This window comes from Haemaphysalis longicornis, unplaced genomic scaffold, assembly GCF_048455015.1.
Source record: "Haemaphysalis longicornis isolate Haplotype H1 unplaced genomic scaffold, Haemaphysalis longicornis Haplotype H1 scaffold_2, whole genome shotgun sequence".
Lineage (NCBI taxonomy): Eukaryota > Metazoa > Arthropoda > Arachnida > Ixodida > Ixodidae > Haemaphysalis > Haemaphysalis longicornis.
Window position 1 is genome coordinate 193968796 of NW_027526295.1, and position 26417 is coordinate 193995212.

Genomic DNA, 26417 nt, shown 5'->3' on the forward strand with positions numbered 1-26417 from the left:
GGCTGGGCTCGCAGCCGCCGCCAAAGGGCGCCCGCTTGTACAGGATGGACGTCTCGCAGCAGCTGTACACGCGCACCGGGTCGTGGTCCAGCAGCGCGTGGTGGTAGTTGCCCAGGCCGCACACCCCGGCGCCCATGTCCTCGAGCGTGCCGCGGCCGCCCCCGTCGTCTTTGGCGCCGCTCTTGAGCGCGAAACCGTGCCTCTCCTTGAACTTGTACAGCCAGCCGTTGGACGCCTTGAAGTCCGTCGTGCCCAAGACCTGTGCAAGTTGTTTGGCTTTCGCCTGTATGGCACTGTCCGAGAGCGCAGCCTTCTGCGAGGTCATCTCCAGCACCCACTGAAGCATGGCCGCGTCAATGTCCGCGAACTTCAAGTGGGCGCTGTACTTGCGCTTGGCGATCACGCCGCCGCCGCCGCCGCAGCCGCTGAAGCCGACGTCCGCGCAGAACTCAACGGGCTCGCTGCTCCGTTTGCGTATCATCTTCGCGACCCCGGTAGAATGCACCGTGTACGCATCGGCTGCTTGCCTTTTGAAGATTCCTTTGTCGAGGGGGTCAGGGGCCTGGGCTTTGTCATCCGTCGCTAGCATCGTCGCCGCTGCCTTTTGTCTCTTGCCCACTGTTGTTGTTGTGCTGCTGCCACTGCTGCTGCTGCTGCTTGTGTTTTCGCCAATGTTTCCGACGAAAGGCGGTGTCGCCATCTTGTGGCGACCTTATCGATTGATCGGCCTCTTTTGGATTGGCTTGGACTGTTTAGAGGATCGCGAGCCACAGTAAGTAACTTCGAAGAACTGAAACCGAAACTGCATTGATGTAGCGCGGTTTTCAAGAATGATGTGACAGTTGTTTGACTCAAGTTTAACGGAGCTTTATTCCGCTGAGTTACACAATCACGAAGCTAGCTTGGTTAAGCTCGTGAACCGGTGAATGTGTTCTTCATCTGAAGATAATGACTGGTATATGGCTGCATCCAATCACCTTTCCGTCTCTGGTGACAAGCTTGTATTCGATAGTTGCTGGCGTCTGGAAACGAAATACGTTATAGAAATTACGAAAAAGTTCATAATCGTGCCTAGCCTCACAAAAAAAGTAAAAATTGCTACAGTTTGCGCGAAAGATTCGCTATGAAGACGAACGTTTTCGATCATTGACCCTCTATTACATGGTTAAATGCGGCATCCGAACGCTAGCTTACAACGGTCGTGCTTGTAACTTCATGTCCTGTAAGCAGGAAAGATTAAGTGACCACTTTGAGATTTTTTGTAAAAATCTGCAACTTCCCAAGGGGCAGAGGCCGACTGCCAATGTTTGGAAACCTCATGGATCCCCATTGGCTTCCGAGCTATCGGCCACTCATCGGTAACTCGGCTGAAAGATTAGGCAGTTTTAGCATATCGTTACCGTGTTTGCGTTACCGTTTCCCGTTTTACCGGAAGCGCTGGCGACGGTGAAGCCTGTGCCGGTAAGTTACCGTTCGCGGTAACTCTGGCGCTGCGCAGTCTACTCCCGCAAACACGGTAAACGGCAACGTAAACACGGTAACGATATGCTAAAACTGCCTATTGATTGTGCGCCAAGCAAACGGTGACCGGAAGTAACGTCACACGGAAATCCCATCGGAGGCCAAGCTTTAGTAGACGGATAAAAGCGCATTTTGTCCACGCGCTTGCTGTGTGCGTGGCGTGTGCAAACACGACGGTTAGAGCGGTGAACAGGCAACAACGCAGCAACCGTGCCACGAAACAAAGCCTACTCAAACTAAAGTGCAGCGTATTCATAATGTGCGAGATAGTGTTACACGTGGGCAGACACGTCACTCCGATGTCTGCGTTTTTTTGTGGCATTGAAACCACCATAGTACTCCGGTACGTGTCTGTGAGGTGCGTTTTGGTGTCGGTGGCTGTGTTTGAAGTATACCTGACTGGTGGAATAACATTGTTTGCCTGCTGCGGCCAGCCGCTGAAAACGTGAGTCACCATTTTATTTTTCAGTGCGCGGTACGGGAGAGCTCGTGCTTTCCCGCATAAACTTTAGCTGTCGTTCATAACAGTTGGTGCGCGTGAGTGCAGCTTAGTGTTGCTGGTTCTTGCGAAGAATTAGGCGGTCACATACATGCGCTAGCTTCTATTTGTGTGACGCCAATTCTAGCCATCCTATTTCCGGCTTTGTGTTTTCCGAACAAGCGGCCGTGCTCCCACTGCTGGTTCGCGACGTCCAGCATGTGTTGAAGCAAGACTCGTGTGCAGTATAAGAGTTACAGATGTATTAAGCTGGCTTCATTAAACGCTAGCTATAAATGAAGCTTTCGTTTCATTATTTTCGGGAACAACGTAAAGATATTGTCCAGCAACAAAGTAATTACACTGCCGCTGGGCTTCTCCGTCGGTTCCGTTCGCATCTGACGAGGCAGAAGTAAGCGACGGCGACAGCAACACCTTAACCAGTTTAACACCCATTCATGTTTGTAGAGTCGCTAGGAATTGTCGCTTTATTTGATTACCCCTTAAAAATATAACGCAATAAAATGTCACAAGGCTTCTCATCTACCTCCAAGTTGGCATAGATGTCTTACAAAAAAAAAAACCGTGAATGTTCGTGCGTTCCGAACCCATTGTGTAGTGCCTTATATTCTGATCCCGCGTTGCTACAAAATAAAACGTTGACGGCGCATTTCAGTCGCGGTTAATTGTTTATGTGACTACAGTAGCCACAACAAAATTTCACGGAACCGCTGGAGTGTGTCTTTGTCTGTTGGACTTTTTTCATATATTACCTTGTGCGAGCTGCCATAAGTGTGAAGCCAATTTTCGATGAAATTCCTTACTGTTTTCTCAAGAACGAGCCAAGTAACTGCTACCGTCAAACGCAGTATTGAAAAATAAATATCAGTAAGTGGGTATACGTTTCATGTTTCATAGCGAGTTTTATCAAGCTAAAAGTTTAGGCTGAATATTTTCACACGTGCATGTGTTAAGAATGGTGATAGATGCTGCATTTAATAAGCAGCGTGCATTTAGCATTGCAGTTAACTTTTTTTTAGTTATTACAGGTTCTACAACGTAAAGGTGTTTCCCGTGGACAAGTGGCGGATGCAGCAGAGAGAACAAGCCTTCCAAGCTGGACTATTCTACAATAGTGCTGTTGAACGACATACTGTATACATGCCTTGCACCGACGTCACAACGGGGAATGCTGGGATGCATAATCTCCATATTGGAGCACCGCCGACTCCGCGGATACCCTACACGGCGCAGTCTCCGCGCGGCTGTGGAAGCGGCAGCGACTGGACGGCGTTTCCACAATGGTGTTGTGCGCTGTTGTCGGCTGCTCGAACCGTAGCAAGTCGAATTCAAGGGAGAAATCGGCGAACAGCAGCCTATTTCGTCTACCGAAAGTTGTATCAAATCAGTGTGAGCGGACGAAAGACCTCAGTGCGAGACGGCGAAGCCTGTGGCTATTACGCATAAAACGTGCTGATCTCGATCCCAACAGCCGTCATATTCGAGTCTGCGGTGCCCACTTTGTGACAGGTAAGCCAACAACGTCTACAGCAAATCCAAGCGTCGCGTACAAATGTAGAAAATGTGTATTTTGTGCTTGTAGGCAAGCCAGCCAAGATTTGGGATGAGGCACACCCTGACTTGGCGCCGTCGCTTGCGCTTGGCTACGGCACAAAAGCTCGTTGTACCGATCGTTACGAACGATCGAAAAAGCGACGTACAGGGGAAAAGACCGCTGAGGCCTCGCGACGCAGCCACGGCGGCGTCCACGCAGCCGACGCACCCCAGCCACGGCGACGACGTTGCAGCCGTTCCAGATATCGACGAAGTTGACGAGAACGAAAATGAGACAGGTCACAAAACTGGAGGAGTAAACAAGATAGTTCACGATGTCTCCGTGCGCCACTTCGGGAAACTCTGCAACATCGGTCACGGTGTCCAGTCCCGGCCGCAGCGTGTAGGGATCCACGCTGTCGCGCATCCGACTCTTTTCCTCGTAGCGTGCGCGGGCTGATCCGATCAGCTGCACACGATACGCCGCGTCGAGAGCCTCGACTCTCGAAGCTGGGGGCATCTTGCTCAGAAAGCGGTAAGCCTGTAGTGGGGCGGGTGCGTCAGCCGAGAAACGTACACACACTACGCATAGCGAGCGGCGCGTGGTGCTCCAACATGGGCGCAGTAACTACGAGCGGGCGCAAGTGACGTCACGTGCAAGCCAAAGAATTACCGGGGAAGAGGGTCTTTTTTTCATTTACCTGAATGCTTCTGTTTTGTAGGCATCTCAAGCCGTTGAACGAAGCATAGATCGGATCGCGCTTCATGAGCAGCGCTTTTTTTATTTTTTCTCGACTATTGTGTTTGTGTTTTGAACAAACTTATTTCGTATTCTTGCCACTGTTAAGTCAGCTTTGTCGTTGTAAATTTGGTGCTTATAATAAAAAAGTAACCAAAGAGACCTGATGTGTTGCTCATTTGTTTTTGGGAAGTCTCGTAGTTACTTCTGAAAGTTGATGCGGTTTGTTTATTGTGCCTCGCGGTCCGATTTCTGTCTGATACATGTCATTGTACAGGAAATTCTTTAATGAGTGCGCATTAAATAATTTTTTGTATAATGGCATGTATAAAGCAGAAATCGGGCCGTGAGGCAATTCATAGAACAGGCGTTAGCCATAAAGACTGGCCAGAAATGTGCATGAAAATAGCGTGCGGTCCACCCATATAGGCATTATCATGGCAACATACTTTGCCCAGCGTTGTCGAATGTTGGCCTTCCAGAGCTTGGCCAATTGTTGGCTTATCACCTTTCCCAACCACCCGCCAATAATGGCGGGCGAGGAGTTGCCAAGCTTGGACACATCGGCCACTGACGTATGCTGCTTGGGTGGTTAATCTGCAATTTGGAAAAGCCGTGCAAAACAGGGGAGACGCGTACCAAATTGCCGAACCATTACGCAATCTGATTGGTGGAAACAAAAGTGTGACAGATGAGCTGAGCACTGACAAAAACAGTAAGGTACCCCCCCCCCCCCCCCCCCAAAAAAAAAAAAAAAAAAAATTCCCCCGCATTTCCCCGAGGGGGAGAATGTGAAAGTGCGAATGCACGGTTGTCGGCCCGCTTGCGGCGCTTGCGCTCGGCCCCCGCAGCCCACCGCCTCGCCGCCTTCTCTTCCATCTCTTCCATCGGGTTTGTAGTATCACGTGTACACCACGCAGTTATCAAGCCGCTATAACGCCGCTGAGTCGCCAACGCACGCCGCTGACGACGTAGTTTGAATGCGTTAAAGATATAAGGCGCGTTACTGACACCGACATCAGCGTCTCGCTATGGAGGGCGAGAGTCGACGTGGTTGAATGTGCCGAAAGCCCGCGGCCGGCGTGGAGGCACTTTGTACAGAAGACGCAGTGGGCAGTGGCCGCCCTTGACGGGCCCGATTCAGACACTGAGCTTCGCGACTCACTGGCGCGGGGCTCACGAGCACTCATGGAGTTTAAGGTAGAGCAGCAAAGGAGATGGGACTTGATCTGAGGGCCGGTAGCGCGACAGCACCATGGGCCACTTCTGCTCACTAACGACTTTTAAGTGCGCGACCCCAAACCATCCACCGCCGGCGTCGGCGGCGGCGTCGGCGGCGTCCGCAGTGCTCTTCAAAGAAGAAACAGCATCCGGCGTCAGGTTTCGATCCGAGAACTTAGCGGCCGCAGCGCGACGCTCTACCGACCAAGCTACGGACGCGACGGTGATAGCAGTGTTAGACGCGCCTTATATCTTTAACGCATTCAAACTACGTCGTCAGCGGCGTGCGTTGGCGACTCAGCGGCGTTATAGCGGCTTGATAACTGCGTGGTGTACACGTGATACTACAAACCCGATGGAAGAGATGGAAGAGAAGGCGGCGAGGCGGTGGGCTGCGGGGGCCGAGCGCAAGCGCCGCAAGCGGGCCGACAACCGTGCATTCGCACTTTCACATTCTCCCCCTCGGGAAAATGCGGGGGAATTTTAAACTAATCCTACTTTTTCTCCATAACTTCTACGCCCAACCACTTGCCCCTACTTCATAACCGTATACTGTAAACAAATGACACCATCGCCCATTTGTTAGTGTTTCTAACAGGAACCACGCCGGCACTACGTGGCTTTGCTGGCACTGCCTACTAATGGTTTTCACTTCCCTGTCGAAACACGCTGAATTTTGTCTTGGCTTGTACGTTCCCGAACGCGATCATTTGTCTGTGTGAGCATAGCATGTTACACTGTTCTCTGAAACCTCAGTAACCACTTCATCTGGCCCTGTTTGTATATTTGTAAATAAAGTTACTGTTACAAAAAAAAAAAAAAAAGTCGCGTCCGTGGCTTATTCGGTAGAGCGTCGGGCTGCGGCCCGCAAAGTCCTCGGATCGAAACCTGGCGCCGGATGCTGTTTCTTTTTTAAATATAGAGGAGCACTGCGGACGCCGCCGCCGCCGCCGGCGGTGGATGGTTTGGGGTCGCTTATAAAGTGCATTCGCACTTAAAAAAAAAAGAAAAAAGAAACCTACGATACGGGCTATTCCACGCCTCTCGTATGGGTATCTTTCCGTCGCCTATTTAGCGATCAGCTTCTACGTATAAACCGTACACAACTTTCCCGGTAAAAAAACAAAAGAAAAAAACTGGGGAAGTTTGCAATGAGTCACGCAAGGCTTGAGCCGCAGCGAAGCTGCAGGATTTTTAGTGACCGCGGCGACACGTGCTGGGACGGATCGCCGTCGACACTGTCGTTCTCGATTAGCAGCACGCCGCGCCTCTTGGTACGCGGCTTCTTCCTCGGGCGTACGTACTTTTCGCGACCGCCCCATGTCGAGGGCTGGCGCGCGGCCGCCAGCGCGCGGGCTCTGCTGCGAAACGAAGCCCATGCGCGGTAGCGCTTGACGACAGCTGGGGCGCAGCGGCGGCGCGTACGGTTATGCAGGCCGCTTGCGCGGCGTTCCTGAGTCGCGCCGAGGTACCGCGGAGCAGGTGTTGCGCTAGCTGTGGCGTTGTTGGTTGCTAGGTAACGCAAGGCGCTCCTCGGTATTTTTGCGTTACGCGCCACACATTACGGCCACCTACAACAGCTCCACTGGTAAAACGTACTCCGGAACAATTTTATCCAACTAACAGTCGCTAAAGTATCGAGCTGTACACAGCGCGGCATACCGCGTGCAGCGAAAAAGGGCTAATAACAGCAGAGTTACTCACCGCAGGATATATCTCCCGGACGAGCAGGGTGTAGCGGTAGGTGTAGACCTGACCCTTGCGCATGGGGCAGGCGGGCCTCAGGTGGCCGCCGGCGCAGGCGTCCACGTGAGGCTCCGGAAGCTGGAATCGGTGGCGCTCGATGTACGCGCTGATCTCGTTGAACGCCGCCGCAGTCGCGAACGCTGCACGGACCACGCGTCGTTACGTGCGCACTTGCTTAATACCATTACTGGTGTTGTAATAGTTATATTACCGTGCATTGTGGCAGCAGTTGTGGACAGTGTATTGGCAACTTTTTTACTCCCGATCTTAGTATTACCCCTACTCAGCCAAATGTGAAGCTTCGGAATATTTCGCGGATATTCCATGAAAGAGAGGGAACACAAATTTAAAAAAAATTACATCATCTTCCCGTAGGGGAACATGCGAAGCAACCATGGGGTCGACTGAAGTTCCCATTAGTTTTCAGTTCGTCGTTTCCGTTGACGTTTAGCTTCGCGTGCCTTCGTTGTATCAGTAGCTTCTTGACGTAGTTTGAATGAGTGAAGGACATAAGGCGCGTTCGTAGCGCATGCTCCCGTCTCGCTTTGTAGCGCAGTGGGAAGAGCGCCACGTACCTCCCGTTGCGGCCAGAGAGACGTAAGATCGAAACCGAGCGCCGCCTAACTATTTCTTTTTATAGAGGACTGCGCTGACGTCAGCCCAAACGCTGATGGGGCTGAAGAGACGCGCATGCGCAGTAGAGTGCGGACGGTGGACGACAAGGGAGGGAGGGACGCAGCCCCGAGCATGAGATGCTCCGCATCTAAAAATTGTCATAGAAATATCGCGTCTTGGGTGTATTGTTGCGCTACCTAGTTGAACAGGTGGGCTGTCGTGCCAGCAATGAACTGTGCACTCGCATATAGTTAAATTTAAAGGAGCCATGAAGAGAAAACAAAAGTTTGTTTTATTCGAAAGATTAGGTGTTTCATAGTACCCCAAGCGCTTTCCCGGAAGCAAATGATGCTTTATTAAGTGTGAATACACTTTATAAGCGACCCCAAACCATCCACCGCCGGCGGCGGCGTCGGCGTCCGCAGTGCTCCTCTATAAAGAAACAGCATCCGGCGCCAGGTTTCGATCCGCGGACTTTGCGGCCGCAGCGCGACGCTCTACCGATCAAGCCACCGACGCGACGGTGATATCAGTGTTGACGCGCCTTATATCTTTAACGCATTCAAACTACGTCGTCAGCGGCGTGCGTTGGCGACTCAGCGGCGTTATAGCGGCTTGATAACTGCGTGGTGTACACGTGATACTACAAACCCGATGGAAGAGATGGAAGAGAAGGCGGCGAAGCGGTGGGCTGCGGGGGCCGAGCGCAAGCGCCGCAAGCGGGCCGACAACCGTGCATTCGCACTTTCACATTCTCCCCCTCGGGGAAATGCGGGGGAATTTTTCACTGAGAAATAAGGCAATTTAAGCCAAAATTTTAAATCTCCCGCTAAAATTGCACATTTCGTCACGTGAACAATGGCGTCATACGACCCGGTCCATGAAACAGATACTTAGTATGTCGACTCCATATAGCACCCACACGCGGGAGTCGACCGAGACGGTGGCCATTTTAAAAATACTAGTAAAACCTAGTGCACCCGCAGCCCTAGTCATGGAATCGCCTGATCCGGAGAACAAAACTCTCGCCGAGGAGCTCGGGCTTGCATTTAACAACCTCACACCACTTGAACGCTCAATGCTTCTAAGTGCACGAGCGGCAAGAGTTGTGGGATACACGGTGGACGAGAAAGCGACCATTCCGCGATAGCCACAACAGACGAACGCCCAGCCGTCGGCACCGCTGCCTCGTCAGCCCCGTCGCGACGGACGAATACAGACTGGTACGTATGTGCCGTATTTTCAATTTCAGTAGCAGTATCGCTTATGCCAGTTGGCCGGTGTCGTGTATGGAAAGCCGTTCGCTCGAGCTCTCTGCTCCGACCAGAAAGATTCGAGCGTCAATGCGCGGTGTGTACGGCAATTTTTTTCCCCGAGGTCAGAGCGCTTTGGCGGCGATTTGACAAAGTCGGCGACGAGCGCCAGCATGTCCGGGTCTCTGCCGTAATCACTTCCTCGGAAATAAAGCGAGCACACTCGTACTTCATTTAGCTCTCTTTCTCCTCCGTTTGCAAAGTTCACAAAACGTAGCCACTTGCTTCGCCGAGGTTCGTCGTTGGGCAGCACATGAAAGGAGATCTCACCGGCGGGGATGTCGCACTCCCTCGACGATTTGCCCGTACTACATGGGCATTTCAAAACACAGCAACGCAATTTCATTGTAAAGTACTCGAACAAACTGAAGTTTTCAGTGGTTGTAAACTGTAAACGAGCTCGTAACGACAGCAGCAAGCCAACACGACCTCCATACCGAAACCTGTGCGACGAGTGGCACTATCTCGTTGCTGCTCCGTGTTCCTTACTCCCCTTGTTTCTAATTTTCGCAGTGTCTAGAGTGCCGTCCGACGGCTCTTTAGCTGGCCCTTGCAGTGCCGTCCGACGGCGCTGCAAGAGTATGCTCCCGTGCCGTCCGGCCGGTCCGACGTTTGAGAGCACGAGTCGGTCGTGTTTGAGAAGGTGGAAATAAATGAAAGAAGCTCCTGTACAGAGCTACTCAGCACACGGCCAGCACGAAAGAAAAGAGAAGTGCTCAGTTCCTTATGACGCATCAGCCAGCTCAACATCGGACGCTCGCGGGCGGTTGTATAGGCCTCCTGCGCTGGAGTTTTGGCGACATGCAGCGCCCCTAGCGGCCGACGCCTCTGGGTAGTACAAAAGCAGACGACCCTCGCCGCCCTCCATGTGTTTTCAATTACAAGCCAGAGTGAAAGTTGGTTGTGGCGCCTTGTGGCGTGTTTAAATGACTGCATACTGTATGGAATAGCCCTTAAAGTAGTTGCAGAGGCTAAACAAAATAATATCCGCTAAAAGAAGCCGATTTGTCGGCTTTCTTTTGAGCGAGCTGTCGCGGTGGTCGCGGCGTGGGACAGTATCGCCAGGTCGGGTGGTTTAGCTGTTTGACGACAGTTACAGTTTTTTTCTTCTTGCGTGCGGTCGACAAAGGAAAGTTCACGAGTAGCATAAACACGGAACGCTGCTCATCCTATATCCTGAGGTAACTGCAAAACGTTGCTTCAGCGGGAGCATGCAAGCGAACGCAAGAATTGCCCAGCCGACTCAGCTGAGCCTGGCACTGCCTTTGAAACGAGTGGAAATTTTGTTTCGTATTTTCACAAACAATAGGATTATTGCGTAACGTTTTACGCCGCACGTGATTAACGAACGGCAGCTGGTACATGTATACTAACGAGTAGGTGGGGCAATTGTACGCCAAATGAACAAATTAAGCGCTATTAAAAGACGCAAAACATGCACCAAATCACACGCCCGCTGCCTGCAGAGATGTGTACTTCTATAACATCACATAACACAGCCGCATACACGGCGCGGGGCCCCGAATATTTACACACGATCATCACTGACTGTGTTGGTTTTCTAGTGCAGGGGTCGTCGAATCTGAACGCCGACACGCCAGTTTTGACTTCAAATGGAGTTAGACAGCGAGACAAGAACAGAGAATTGGCGTCCTCCAGTTGAATTCCCCCCCCCCCCCTCCCATCTTCACACTTCGCCAGATTATTGTCAAATATTATTAGAAATTCGCTGATTTTTTTCTCTTTGCATTCAAAGCCCCCCTCCTCCTCCCCCCCCCCCCCCCTCCGGATTTGCCGTCCAGCCCTCCGCCGTGTCGGCTGCATGGAATTCGACCGTTACAGACCCTCATTCTAGGCTATTAAGCGCGAACTGGGAATCTATGTTGCAAGAGCGTAATTAAGTAAAGTGAGAGCAAACAAGGAAAGCGAGCGGCCTCTTAGTTCGCCCGACCACTTTGTTTTACGGCCACTAATTTCGGAATCACAAAACAGATTTCACGCTTCTGACGGTCGCGGCATTTTGTCACTGAGACACGCAACAAAACGGGAAGCTAACGCTGCACCATGTATTCGTAACGGCGACGCAAACGAGCACTGTTTAATGAAAGTGCCCGCATAGTGTGCAGGTACGCAAAAGAGCGGAGCACCGCAGCAGGCGAGCCTGCGGTCCGCCGTACTCGCTGGCTTTTTAAAGCGCGATCATCGCCGATTGCGTCACTCTTCTTTTTTGATTGGCTGTTTTTTTAGAAGACTTTGTCACCTAGAGTATTAGTTTAACCTAGAAATTTCACTTAAAATTTCACTTCGTACGACCATCGATCGGTGAACCTGCGAGTAGCAGACGCCGTCACGGTCCCGGCACTTTCGTCGTCGCTGTAAACGTGTTTAGCGCCGCAAAGCTTTTTCCCCCAATGCCAAGTTGATCGCTGAAATAGATCGGACGCGTCGGGGATGAGCTGGTGACCACGTCGCAAAATAATCGGGAGCGTCGAGCTCATTTTGCTTCTGTCAACACGGGATCCTATGGGACCCGCGCAGCTTTGTACTACCCGGAAGTACTGCCCGGAAGCCGCTTGCGCAGCGCCCCCTGGGCAGCGCAGGAGGCCTATTCGCCGCGAGCTCGACATGTAGGTGGCGACAGCGTCGCGCTGCTAGTGTGGATGCTCCGCTGAGCGGCCCGTAAGAATGCACACTGTGGGCGCGCTTCGTGCCTTTTTCCCGCGGTATGTGCGCGCGAAAGGTGCAAACAAGAGTGGTATGCTGTAGTTCGGTTCCTCAACGTTCAATGTATAGCATGGAAGCGGCAGTCAGTTTTCATTACTACGCCAAAAAAGCGACGACTCATCGGGAATATCAGAATGGCCGTAATTGTGGCAATAAACTTGTACGCTGTGGTTCGTAGCAAGCTCGATCTTTCCAGACTATGGCTTTGAGCCTTCAATCGAAACAAATCAGGAAGAAACAAATAATAATAAATAAATAGAAACAAATCAGGAAGCCTCGATCTCTGAAATTCAGTTTACAACGGCAATCTCAATCGCTTTCACTGGTAGCGTGACGCATTCTTGCATTTGTGGGATGCCCTGAAATGGTAACATTACTTAACTGCCCCGAAATTCTTTCTAAGAGCTTACGATATTTTTTGTGTGTTCAAAAGGTAACATGAAATTACTGAATTTTGATCAGCGCAGAGATGTAAATGTAACCGCTCTAACGGGTCTTTTCAATGAAATTTTAGCGACTTTGAAGGAAGGTTTGATGAATAACGGTTTAGGATCACTTATTTACGGCTTTCGTCGCAAGTGAACTTGCGAATTGAATTGTCCACGCACGCAGTACAATCAACATCTCATGTTTAGCTAGGTTTTCGCAAAGTGACAAGCAGGTTTACAGCGTGCAAACCAAGCTTTTGGGACCTCACAGTGAGCACATATTTTCTGTTACGGCTGCTCTGTTGACCATTTGCGTTCCTTTTAAAATCTAATAGGTGCCTGCAACAGCGAGATGTGTTTGCATTCTTGCGTGTCTGCATTCTTGCTTACGAACCCTAAAGATGGCAATAAATGAAGTTGCGCTGTTGCAGATGTAGTAAAACATTTCCTTTTTATTTCTCCTTGCGAATCAGCGCAACGGGTTCCCGGTAACTACCTTGTTTTGTAAAGTGAATATCGCCTTTGTCTTGGCATTTAATTATTGAGGATTGGTTAAAAAATGAAATTCTGTGCATTTCGTTTTTTTTTTTTAGGGAAGGAAGGTGGGGGGGGTCCTAACTACACTAGGCGTCGTGTTCTGTAGCGGTGAAAAATCAGTACGTATTCTCAAAACTGATTAAACCCCTTTGGTCGGGGATTGTCCAGGAATTGTGGCTCGACTTTTTCAAAATTGTATTAAAAGCAAGCATTGTGGGAAAAAAATTAAAAAAAAAACAGCGAGTCATGGCACACACCCCTCACACATGTGTGCAACAACGTGCATTATATTACGCGTTTTCTTCTCTTTCTTTAAACTTAGGTCCACCTTAAGAGGTTAAGACGTGACCATATTAGGCATTTGGTTATGCTGAGTGAGACACGTTTCTGGACAAGGTGATTCATGTAGGATTTGAAAATGGTATATATGAAAATGACACACGAAATGCCACATGACAGACGCAAACTCACAACTGCTCAATTTTACCGAAAAATCCCCCCTAAATACTCTTGCGCATCCATAGAAACGTAATTTAAATAATACGTAAAATTAGCAACTCGATACAGTTGAATAAATGTTTATTCTTCCTCCTCAGTATAAACAACGACTGTCCAAAAATGGTATTTATTTTAAAAAAGGTACGGGAAGGTCACGATCACACAGGCGCTTGCGGGTGTAAAATACGTGTCCGGTAATGTATGGGCGATAGCGCACGGGTCGTGTGCAGTGTAAATGTTTTTGGTGCTTTCTTCTTTCTATAAGGACACAGCGCAATTTTACAAGGGTGTGGAATTTGCACGCGTATGCACAGGTCTTGTCGCTTCTTACCCGTTTCGCGTACTAAACTTTTAAATAATCTCCACGCCACCTTCAAAAAGCACCCTTCGACGTTCCCGAAACGGCAGACGACTGCAGTCAACAATAAGAAAGGTGCAATGTGTGGAAGCAATGTTTATAACACGTTTCACACTCAAGCGGTGACCAGGGCGGAGATGTTTCGTGAAATTAAATAAGCGCATTAACCCGCAACGGCCGCTGATTATTGCGTTTCTAGATGAAATGCGCAAGCAGAGGTAACTATGTCATTGCTTACTGCCAAACGAGCACACATATTGGTTGTTTTGTCAGGTGCAGCACGCGTCTTGCGCCGCACGCAACGTGAAAAAGCAGACGACGCAAGAGCGCCATCCACACTAGGAGCGGTTAGTCCCGCCGCCGCCAGGGGCCGACTGTGTTCGCGCTCGGGGCGAATAAGCCGTTGTGTTAATGTATCCATGTGAGCAAGCGAGCCAATGTGCGCGTACTCATTCCTACTGGCGACTTAGCCCGCCACGTCGCAAAGGGATGAGGCGGCCTTCGCTATGCTTCGCTTTTAGTCGCTTTGCGACGGCGGAGCCGATCGCTCGTCCCTCGTCGCGCGACATCGCCAAACCGGATAGTTAATCAGGGCTGCAGAGTCACCTGACGTAGTCGGTAAAAAACGTTTGTTTACAAACGGCGGCGAGCCGCCGCCCGGTCTAAGTTGGCCCGGCCCGCCAAGGGGGGCCCGCTCGGCCGGCAAGCAGCATCGCGTGCTCACCGGCTCTTTGGTCAGTTGCTTTAGCGTACACATATGATGTACCAATCGACGAACAGCGTGGGACTGATTAGTGCGCAGAAACTACTTCGACTTGACAGAGCAAGCTTCATCTTCGTGTAGCTGAATCCATAGCGGGACAGTAGGCTGACTTGCAGCCTTGTCGTACCTCTATCGGCGAGTAGTAAACACCAATAGATTTTCAACGTGCAGTTCGAAGGTGCCAGAACTTTTGCGTCTGTGAAAAGAAGCGAACTTTGCGGTCTGCGATATAGGTGTGGCAAACGTGTGTACTTCTTGCTGTAATAAGATGTTGAAAAATGTCTGCTTGAGCTCGTTATTTTCGACTCTTGGCGCAACCCGCAATGCTTTGGGTACTATTCTAAATGAAGTCACATCATCTCTCGTCGCAAGTGTGAACACCGCCGCATCGCGCGACACGCGTCGCGCGCCCGACGTGCTCGCGAGTCACTGGGTTTCGGCTCGCTTGTTCACAGCGAGTGATACATTTACACAACGTCTCATATAACCACCCGCGAGCGTCCGATCTTGAGCTGGCTATATATAGCGCATCGTAAGAAACTTATTTTATTTCGTATGGGTATTTTAAGACGACTGAAGCTCGAAGGCGCGGTACTGGCCGTATTCACTCTAGCCGTATGCTGAAAGCTCCGCCGCTCAAGCATAGGCTCAAGCGCCGGACTGGCCGGCCGGCCGGACGGCACGGGAGCATACGCTTGCATCGCCGTCACACGGCACTGCAAGGCCCCGTTAAAGAGCCGTCGGACGGCACTCTAGACACTGCGTTCTATTTTTACCCTTGCTGGTAGGCGATATGACTGCCAACCTCCTGTGAAGGGATTACGATACCAAGCAAGGTCGCGGCTGTGCGTGCTGGGACGGTTCGTTGGCCCCGAAGAGCCTTGAACCCGAAAATTCGTCTGCGCGACAGTGGCGACGGCGAGATGTCGAGTTCGGCTGGCGGAAGTTTCGTACGCATTGGCATACACGCTTGCGTGTTCGTTCGGAACTTCAACCGTTTACTCCACCGTTCTTTGTCATAAAAAGAATGTGCAGTATGTTTCACGGGCATTTAGCTCGCTATGCAAACTGTAAGCCCTGCCTAACATGCGTTTGCTTTTGCCGGCCTCCGCCAATCGCAGAGCATTCTCGAGTGACATCATAGGTTCTGTTGCGGAAAATGAGCTGGTGGGTCGCATGGTCATTTCCTTTTTTCCTAATTATGTAGCTTATTTGAGCGAAGTTTGCGTTATAAGTGGTGTCGTTATGGTTCTAACGAGGCAATCTTTCGAATGAACCAAACTTGTGTTTTCTCTTCATGGCTCCTTTAAGGACATGGTTAGAAGTGGAAGAAGCGTTATACAGCGAGAATAAAATATCAATATCAAATTAGCTCCTTGCGAAAATGAGGTCATTTACATATTCATAGCATCGCATGAGACGCCAACAGCTAGTGTGTATGAATTTGAAACGCAAAGAAAAGTAGTGGAGGGTACGGAGAGGTTACCGTGGTGCCGTATAACCGAGCGCTGCGTGAAATGTGCCGGTTTAGTAAAATCACCTGGAACCGGCCACGGGTTAATGAATTAATATCAGTATTTTCATTCTTACTGCAATTATAGTTACATGATTACAAACCACTAATTTAGTTAGCATCTGGTTGGTGGTTGCTATATACTTTCGAGTGCAGGCCGGCGCACACGCACATCTACGGAGAATAAGGCAATAGTGTTTCATAATGTCCCAAACATATGTAAATATCTAACAAATCAGCCGGTCGTACACTAGCCGACACGTGACTCACGGAGTAAATTGCCCTGGCATATTCCTGCTACATCTGTACTGTATCCGGAATCATAGATGTGTTCGATAATTCCCCCATAAAATACGTTTCTACGTCCCGCACTTTAACCCTAGCAAGAAAAGAACTTCGTGCACCTCCCCGGTGACTCGGGCGTAGTCAAGTGGGGTACCCTGCAGAGCACCACGATCATGCTGCCGACACGCACGAGTCGATCCAGCTTCGCTGTGGATTGTATTGACTTGCTCACGCCCACACTTCATCCACTGTACACACCACGTGTTCCCAACGTGCTTTTAGACGCAATTCTGTATTTTTCTGTCTGTATTTCGCCGTCAGTGAGTGCTTTGTTCAGCTCCATTTTAAACCGCGGTTAACATCGATCGGTGTATACACACAAAGGGACTTGTATGCGCGGAAACAGCAGCGATTAGAAGCTGTTACTACACTTTCCTTTCGCAATAGGTGATCGGTAAAAAGCGCAAAGGCGCATGGGTACATTGCCTGCTCCCGCGGAGTCTAGCCACTTCCGGTTCGAGAGCTCTCTGCCTCCCGTAGGCCGGCGGCTTCCACGCGAGCGTGTGCTTGTTGTTTATCTGTTCCAACAGAAAAAAAAAAAAACGCTCACGCATCGCGCATTCAATGAATAACAACGATGAATCCTATTAGGGGCTCCTGTGAAACGCAAGCACTCTGTGACGAATAAACAACACGCACACGCGCGCGTAAAAGTCGTCGGCGTACAGGAGGCCGCGAGATCTCGAACCGGAAGGGGCAAGAGCAGACGACGTACCCATGAGCCTTTGCGCTTTTTACCAGTCACCTGTACTGTTACCTATCCCGATTTCCCTTCCTCCCTCCTTCCATTTTTTAAATGCATAGCATTTTAGTAACTCACAATGTCACGCGGCGTTGGCGTGCCTTGTCGTAGTCCGCATGCGCGTCTTGTCGTAGTCCGCATGCGCGCCTTGTCGTAGTCCGCATGCGCGCCTTGTCGTAGTCCGCAGCCAGGATAAGTTTCCGGCGCCCGGTTTCGAACCCATGACGGCGCGGGCGGAACGCAAGGTGCCCGGCGCACTACCGACCGAGCCACGAAACCGACACAGATTTCCATGCACCGAACGCGCCTTATATCCTTCACTCATTTCTCGTTTGTTTCGAAAGCGCCACAAGTTGTCCCGCGCCTCCAAAAAATGGCGACCCGGGTCCCGCGATCGAGAGATACGACTTGCCGGCGCACCCCCTCGGAAATGCTGTGCATTTGATCGTGCCCCTCGCGAGGGGGATGTCTTTTTTTCTTCTCGCTTTCCGGGTAAAGATGGCGGCAGTGCTATTCAGCTGCACCCAAGCTTGTTGCCCGCCGTATGATTTGTGCGCTTTTGGATCTACGGTTATCACACGTTTCCCTCTTAATTTCAGGATCAGAAAAAAAAAGGGGGGGGGGGCTTTACCTGGCTTCTATATTCTCAGTTACGTGATACCGTGGGTCGCAGCGCTGTGCAGAGTGGAGTTCCTCTATACAGTGCCGTAACTAGATAGGACGGCGCCCATGGCAAATATATTTTCGCGCCCCACATGATGATAATGATTTCAATTATTATTATTAATCTGTATACGATAACGGCCATCTGGATGTTTTGGGCAAGCGAATGAGCGATTACTTGATTGATTGTTCCCTAGAGTGCATCCATGCATCGTACAATACACTAAATGTCAGCAAGGTTAGAAAAACCGCAGTGTCTAGAGTTACGTCCGACGGAAACTAAAATTGAAAACTAAAGTTATGTCCTACGGGACTTTAGGATATTCGAGTTACGTCCGACGGACCCAAAAATTTAAAATGAAATTTACAACCGACAAAGCTTCCAGCCAATGTGTTGAGTTATGTCCTACGAACCCAAAATTGAAAGTTAAAATTATGCGCGACAGAACTTTATGCCAGTGTTTTGAGTTACCTCCGGCGTAACAGCCTGTAAATGAAATTGAAGTTACGTCCGTATGCCACAGTAAACATTTAAGTCCGAAATGAAAATTAAACCGACGTTCGGCGTGAGGTAAGCACTGAAAAACGTTTACAGCTGTTGGTACTAAATACCTCCAGGTTCAATGAAATCTACGCAATATTATTGCAAGGGTCCGTTGTACGATAGGTGACGTCAAATTGGCAAACAACACGAATGTTTCTGATATACGGCCTAACCGATGTGGAATTGGTAATTAATAGTTGAAACGCTTACGTCGGTTCGTCCTGTCATCGGTCGAGCGGTTTGGAGCGTGTTACTTGCAGCCGTACAATGAGGCAATGTGCGTTATAATTCCGCCTGGGTCATTGGAGTTTTCTCTTAAAACTTTTTTTATACGAATGCACGTACACTTCTTTTCATATCCACATACGAAAGGAAAGGAGAAGTCGGGAATTACAAAATAGAACCTCTTGTCGAGGGCGGCAGAGTTCCAGTTTATAGCGTCTGCACCTCGTGCCGAGAACAAAGTTTACATGGGCCAAGAGTTTTTTACAAATACAATTAACAATTGATGAGAATTTGAGAGAGGAATGCCTTAGTACTCTCTTATTCTTCCCAGGAAAGAAGAAATCTTAAGAAATTTAATTGTTGTAGCTGGCTGACTAACGAAAAATGTATTTTATGAAAGCGGCAACTATCATGGGCAGACGGGGTGGGGTGGTTGTTACGCCATATTTAATTGTGGCGCATGCAGTCGCTTAATATGCAGATGTCAGTAAAATGATATTCATTGAAGTATAAAGCTGAAATGTTGTCTTGAAGGAAATGGATCGCACGCATTTTTTGTCCGGGAATTAAGAACATCCCAAGCTTTATTCTTTGCGTTCTTAGAGTTCCTTACTGTAATTCATATATTAGTACCAAACTGTACATTGGAGTACACGCACTACAGAAAATGCATAGGTGGGCACGCGGTGAATGGTATAGCTCAAAAAAAAAAAAACTTTATATTAAAGTGCAGGGTTATGTGGTGATCTTTTGATTTGTTTCTCTACTTGTGGGCAAACCTGATGCGCATTTCTCGAGGAAGCTGCTACAAGGCTGTCTGCCCCGGCTAGTGCTAACACGCTGCGACGGGTGATGAAGAAAAAAGGGCCCATCTCCCCGCGAGGGGGACTCGTAGTGTTTGGGGAGTTGGTGGTAGTGAATGTGTTGTATCAGCAGCTTCTTGACGTAGTTTGAATGAGTCAAGGATATAAGGCGCGTTCGTAGCCTTTCATTCTGTGTCGGTTTTATTGCGCAGTGGGTAGAGCACCGTGTACCTTGCGTTCCGCCCGCGGGGTCGTGGGATCGAAACCAGGCGCCGGTAAGTATTATTTTTTTATATAGTGTAGGGGGAGGGGTGCGGACCTGTTGTTGAGAGCGAGGAGGGTAGCGTGATGCGGGAGAGGGCGCACCTGGAACGGCTGTTGCGGACGCCGAGGCACGCCAACGCCGACAACGCCGGGTGACATCGTGAGTTAATTTAAAAGGTCGCTATCGCGTCCAGTGCGAATAGAGCAATCGATACAAGTATGGTGTGCTTTGTGAAATCAAATCAAGTCAATATGAAAGGCCCGGGTGTCCTCCTCTGTCATTATTTACTTTAGAACACGCGGGCACACGACACTTTATGGCCAAGGCGCTGTACGAAAGTATTGGACAGGTGCGTACGACCACTTTGGCGGCATGTGCATCTGCGCGTTCCGGATTTACAAGCCGCGCAGCGCGCGCCGCACACGGCATTGAAGTGGCACGCACGTACGCGTCGCGTAATATACAGTTAGGATTGGCGACCACTTGAGGCGCAAAAAACTACTACCGCTTGCCTGTCACTTGACTATAGTGCGTTTTTTTTTTCGTGAGTTCTCTGTTATATTTTTTATGACTATAGGCAACACAACAGGGAGCTGGGTAGGCTTTAAGCTTTCGCCGTGTCGGTCCCTCTTGTAGTTTTCTTCCCCCATGCCGGCATGCCGCATAGGAAGCTGCAGTGAGACATGCCTGGAGTATGTCGGGTGCTCCCTCAAAAAATTCGTGTGGGAAAGTTGATTTTGGTTCTTTTTATCGCCAGATAATCTGCTTCCGGCGGTGTTCATATTCGTATAATATGCGTAGTTCGATGTGAGTTTTGAATTGCTCACTTGATTTCTCCTGGGGATTATCCGGCACTATATTTTGATAAAGAAAAATCAAATGTAACGTTAATGTAGCGCCAAGTTTCTATATTGGAAATATAACTGGAACGCGTTCCTTTCGCAGTGAACTTGCAACGGGATCAAGGAACGAGGAACAAGCTTTCGTTCCTGTTTGAGAGGAAGGTGTACGACCATTACTGTCTGGGAGGTATACGGTACGACACTTCCGCCCGTCCCTTTTTATCGGGCGCCGACTGCCAGGTGCGGCGTCCTGTGCTCGTTTGTGATATTCCGGGTCGCCTAGGTAGTGTTCCGTACGGCCGATGTGCTCGTTTTAACTTGTATTTCGCACTTTAATTTTTCACTGTGAAATACCTGGGTAGGCCGAACGTAACTCAAATCATTCGGTTGAAGTTACGTCTAATGCGACTTTAATTGGCAATTTTGGGTTCCGTCGAACGTAACTGTAGACACTGGCTGAAAGTTCCGTAGGAAAAAAAACTTTTGTTTTCAATTTCGGGATCCCTCGGAGGTAATTCTAGACACTGCGTAGAAAAAAAAAGTGAAAGAAGAAATGGAGCTTGCTGGTCAGCTGTTGTGACCTCGCATGACACGAATAAGGCTAAGGTCATAAATTATGTACAAACACACAGAAGAAAACGACCAAGTACGCATGCACACAGTTATCGTTTTTCGCTGCCTTACCATTAAACTGAATGCCCACAATATTTAATCATACTTCAAATCTGCATAGTATGGCCATATTTTGTTGCCAATGCTAATGATGCATTCAAAAACTCGTTCCTGCAATCACTGTTGTCTCCTGGTAGCATATCATTGCCTCTTGAGACGCCAGTGCGTGAACAAGTTGTCGAAAACAAGTTGTTCATCGTGAACAAGTGGTCGAGAAACGCATTCTTTGAGATTGAAACGCTTTAATTAGATCAGTTGGTTATTAATAACACACATATGAAAAATACTATACACTATGGCACTCCGTAACAACTAGAGCAGCACTTGTCTTGCTTTCGATAAAGAAAACTGTGCTATAATGTCATCAAAGTTTGTTTTTGCAGTTTCTTCTCTTTCCACACTCAGCAGAGCAACATAAGGAAGTCTGTCGTGGGCCCTTGTGGCCCGCAAATAGGAAAGTGTTAGTTTTAGCTTGCTGAAGGACTTTTCTGCAGCCATCGATATGGAAACGGCTATGGCTAACTTTATCTGAATCGCGACGCTAAAGTTGGGAAATATGTTGTCTTCCCCATACTGTATGATAAATTTCAGAAGTTCTTCAGGTTTTGATAATCTCCAGTCAACACGCCGTAAAAACAGCAGTGGGCAATCTAAAGTCTCTTCATAGAGGTCCTGCGCGCTACCGTCGGAACGATAAAACTCGTCAAAGGTGTAAGAATTTGTTCTTAGTTCGTTCTCATCGTCACCGTAGCACAGCTTGTTTATGTCCAGGAGAAAGCCAAACTTGGCATCGGTATACTGCACGCGAGTAAACCACTCGTCCATTTCAGAGGTCGAATGTGGATTTCATGACCCTTTGTATTTTCTGCTTAGCCGTTCACGCCTCTCCTTTCCACTTTTAACCGGCTGTCTGTTTTTTTTTTTTTTTCCCGTCTCGAACGCCTTTCAACATTGACATCCCACGACTTACAGACACCAAGCCCTTCATCGAGTGACTCACTCACCAGCGTTTCCCTTTCGTCATAAAACTGTTCTCTAAAAGCATTCATGTCTAAAATAGCCTCGTAAAAGTGCATTGTTGAGTCTTGCAGCCTTTAAACAGGATCTATTCGAACCAGTATCTTGTTCCAAAAGCCGAGCAAAATAAAAACATCATATCTTAATATGCTGGTGCAATAGTGTGCGATCACTTCTCATTTCACTCGTTTCTTTGTCGTTATTTGCCATAACTTGGATGTCTTCAAGGTACCTACTGACTGACTTTACCGCTTTGACCCTTGCACTCCGTCTCCGACTCATACTTGACAACAATGGCCACCGCGACTTTTAAATACCAGGATCTCTACAATTCCCTGAACGATGTTCACCTCGCCTTGTAAGAATACCTGCAAGGGGCTAATCGAAATGTAAGGGCGCAAATTTTAAGCACCCCCCCCTCCCCCCTCTCGCCGCTGCTGGAATACAAACGAGAACACATGAAAACACATGCGAACAGCACGCAAGCACACTGGATATCTGGATATCATCCCGTATTGCCTCCCGAACATCCGGGTGTACCTAAGTATTCATACATGTGTGCGGCGCTTCCCTACAAGGAGAACAGTTTAACTGCTTGAACGGCGGCATTGTAACACAAGGATAGCTGTGCGGAAGGCGAGGACGAAGAGAGGGGGACACTCCCGGGGCGCTTTGCCGGGGGATGCGGGGGCGCCGGCGCCTCGTCTGTGTCCCTTCCCTTCGTCCTCGTCTTCCGCAGGGCTATCCTTGTGTTACAATAGAGAGTTTTAGCAGTCCGTCCGTTCCGTTCGTTACGTTGCTACCGGGTTTACCGGGACCGGTCTGCGCCTGCGCGCGCGGAATGGCGAGGAGGAAGGGCGAGGAGGCGCGGACATGGCGAAGGCAGGCCAGCGGAACTAGTCCCCCTACCGTGACGAATGCCGGAGTGCCCAAACGGGTCCCGGTCAACACGCTAGCTACGTACGTGACGGAACGGACGGACTGCTAAAACTCTCTAATGTCGTATCAATAACCCCAAACAAGAACTCTCTCCAACAGTGACTTCCGCAGCTGCGCCGCCCTGCTATTGAAAGATAGCCCCGCTGCCATTTTCCCCCTCGGCCACAAGTTGGGCAAACTCGGCTCGGCGCCCCCTCCCAAGTGGCGCCCGGGGGCGTATATGCGTTTCCTAGTCAGTACAGCCAGCCGTCACCTGAGCTTGCTTATGGGGGTTATATCACCGCATAAACGTACCTAAAGCATACAAAACCACCCGAACTGAAATAAATACCAGCCAGAAGGGATCTGCAATGGTTGAAAACCACGGTGCAGAGAAATATTCAACAGAAATAACCGAAACCAACGTAAAAAGAGAAAACCCGCAAAAACGTACAAGAATCAGTAGCTGAAACTGGCCAAAAGGCAAAAAAATTCCCGGAATATCATTTAAAATGCTTAAAGATGTCATAAATAGATTATATGCGTGATAGCAAATGTTAATATTCAGATATGACAAACCCTTGAAAATGAAAAAAAAAAAGTGGTAACGGGATTTGAACCCGGGTTAGGATGTCTGCTTCGCAGGAGCGGAACTACTACACCACGACAGAAAGCGGTTCTGCGCGATTAAATTGAGGGCCACATGCACGTGGACATAGCTTCAAACATGCCCCTAGAGGGCGCCATGCGTCACTTGGCTGTGCTGACTAGGAAACGCCTATACGCCGCCCGGGGCACTTGTGCCCCCCTACCCCTCTTAGTTACGCCACTGCCTCTATAGATCCCTGCGGGAGCTATATAGATGAACTATAGTGCAGAGGGCAGAGCCTTCGATGTATGCGGCAGTTTTACGGTTCACCGCTTACAGCGACCCTGTTTGTTTTCCGCGAGCAAACTGAAATTGCAGCGAAAAATAGTTTTATAGTAATTGGAGGGCACTCGCTGCAGAGTGGACATAGGGAGTGGAGGCTGAGATTCTAAACGCTCGCGCTGTCGGATGATTTTGAAAGCTGGGATAGTGTGGAGCCACTCACGTGCGATGAAGGTAGCCTCGAAAACCACTCTGGAGCCGATCTTGACGTGGCAGGGCTGTTTCTTGCAGGACAGGATCTTCACCTTCCTCACGTTGCCGTGTCCTGCGGTGAAAGATCGGCGGAGATCGCGCGTCACTTGATTTTTAAAGCGAAGCTCTCTATGTCTCGCGAACGGCGTTAAATGTCGCTTCATAACGCACTGCAGGAGCGCCAACTTTACACACTGGGTTTCACAAAACGATGATGATGATGATAAGCGAAGGCGCATCAATAAAACGCCCCAAGAAAGAACCGCTTCCCGTGTCATGAAGCCGATGCATATGCGATTGCATCATTCCGACACGGTCGAAGCAGTTTGGATTCAAACGCCAGGTCAAAAAAAGGTCAAAGAACACCTCGCCATGAAATATATAAAGGCAAGACCTTTCCATATTAGTAAAACTGGTGGCATGTCTCACACATGTCCGCTTTATTCAGCTCGAATAAAAAAACCTCCGGCATATTTTGGCCAAAATATAAGTGTACTTACATTCCAAGGCTGACAGCGCTCTTTGACTAAGAACGCGCGTTGCATTTATTTTTATGACAGCAAATGAAACACGCACGCACGCACGCACACACAAAACGCGTTAAAAAACGGTGTCGAATAGGGGCGAGATAAAAGCGAACACAGACAATGTCGGCTCGAGCTGTTCCTAGCACAACAGCTAGAAACAGAAGGTCCCAACAGAAGGCGCGTGAGAAGAAGAATAGAAGCCCCGGATGTTTAGCCGGGCTCTGAGCCTTCCTTTTCAGTGCGAACCAAGCTGTCTGACACGACGGTTTGTCGTTCTGCTGCGATTCCTCGCTGCGTCTTCTGACACTGCTACGACTGCACATCGGTACCGTGAGTGGGTGTTTCGGCCAGGGCTGAAGTTTTAAATTTGGGCGAAATTTTTGTAAACCTGTAGAAGTGGGGGATACTAGGGCTATGGCCCTAGGTTCCCCGGGGACCAACATGGCTTCTTGGTCCGCCAGCTTGCCTGCAAGCAGCTTACCCTTAGAAGCATTCAAGCGGCATGGCGTCGAAAGCATTCCGGTAGTACTTGTCCCCGCAAGTGACGGGGTGATCTGAGCAAAAAATTCCAGGCTCCTTCAAGAGCAGCTGAAACTAATCAGCCAGCTTTACATGGCTATCTCGGAAGTAAGGCAATATGGCAGGGCAGGGCTGTTGCGCCGATCCAAAGACTTGCATGGATTGTGTCGCGGACCTGCTGCGGTGCACATCGTTCGCCTCGGTTCCCGTGAATGCCTTCATTCCTCCGCACCTAGCTTGTTTGAAGGGTATTGTTCGGGACGTCGATCCAACGCAGTCCCCTGAAGAAGTCCTCGAGGAGTTGAAAATGGCAGGTGTGACGGCAGTCTACCGCTGTAGCAGTGGAGAATGACAGGCGGATCCCTACCGCGTCCGTTATCATGACTTTTGCAGGACTCAAATGTCCCTCTGAGGTGATTGCATGGCCGCTGGTGCACAGGGTAGACCTTTGGAGCCTAGGCCGCTGCAGTACCGGAAGTGCTGGAGATTTGGGCACACATTTCGAGAATATAAGTCAAATCTCAGGTGCAAAAAGTGTGCAGACAGTCATGATGCACAATCGTGCCGATCCGACATCGAACTGTGCTGTCTCTGCAAGGGAACTCACCAAGAAACCTATTCCGACTGCCCGGCTAGGTCTCATGAACGTTCCCTATTAGAGATAATGGAGAAAAACCGCTGCTCTAGGTTTGAGGCTTCGACTCTGTTGAAAAGTCGTACCCAGGGTTATGCGGCAGCAGTTCACAAAAAAAAAAATGCCGCTGCTGATGCCACGTTTCCATCCACTCTAACTCCAGTAATTGAAAAGCCCGTCACGCAGGTAATGCAGCAAGTGGTCGCTCCGCTTACTGAGACACTTGTCACGCTGACTCATATCACAAGCATTTTGGTTACAAAGTTAGGATGCTCACTATCGGCTGTTTCTATTGACCACCAGGCCAAAGGTTCTACCTCTGAACCTCAGATTGTAACTCATTCCGAAACACTTGATACCCAGGTTGTTGCAGACGGCTCCTCCAGGAATATCAGTATCAGATTCAAACTGAAATAGCGAAGAGCCAGTCGCTCCGAAGGGGGTTCAGGTTGTTAGTATAGGTTGGAACAGGTGCACCGGCTGTCGACATCGACTACTCCTACGTCATGGACGTGAATGACGTTTCTGCAACTAAGATTCTCCCAACAAAACAGAAGAGGCGCATCTCCC

At 49.5% G+C, this 26417-nt stretch overlaps 1 protein-coding gene and 1 pseudogene across 1 annotated transcript in view; both read right to left on the bottom strand.

Moving 5' to 3' along the window:
• Nucleotides 1-910: 910 nt before the first annotated feature.
• Nucleotides 911-26417, bottom strand: part of LOC144169726 (mite group 2 allergen Lep d 2-like) — a 35032-nt gene continuing 9525 nt past the window's right edge. Inside the window, exons 2-4 of the mRNA XM_077699042.1 lie at nucleotides 24139-24240; nucleotides 7218-7399; nucleotides 911-1022 (exon numbers count right to left, since the gene is read on the bottom strand). Coding sequence (XP_077555168.1) covers nucleotides 936-1022; nucleotides 7218-7399; nucleotides 24139-24240 — 371 coding nt within the window. The 3' untranslated portion in view covers nucleotides 911-935. The remainder of the gene's footprint in view (nucleotides 1023-7217; nucleotides 7400-24138; nucleotides 24241-26417) is intronic.
• Nucleotides 21422-22185, bottom strand: LOC144167587 (uncharacterized; annotated as a pseudogene).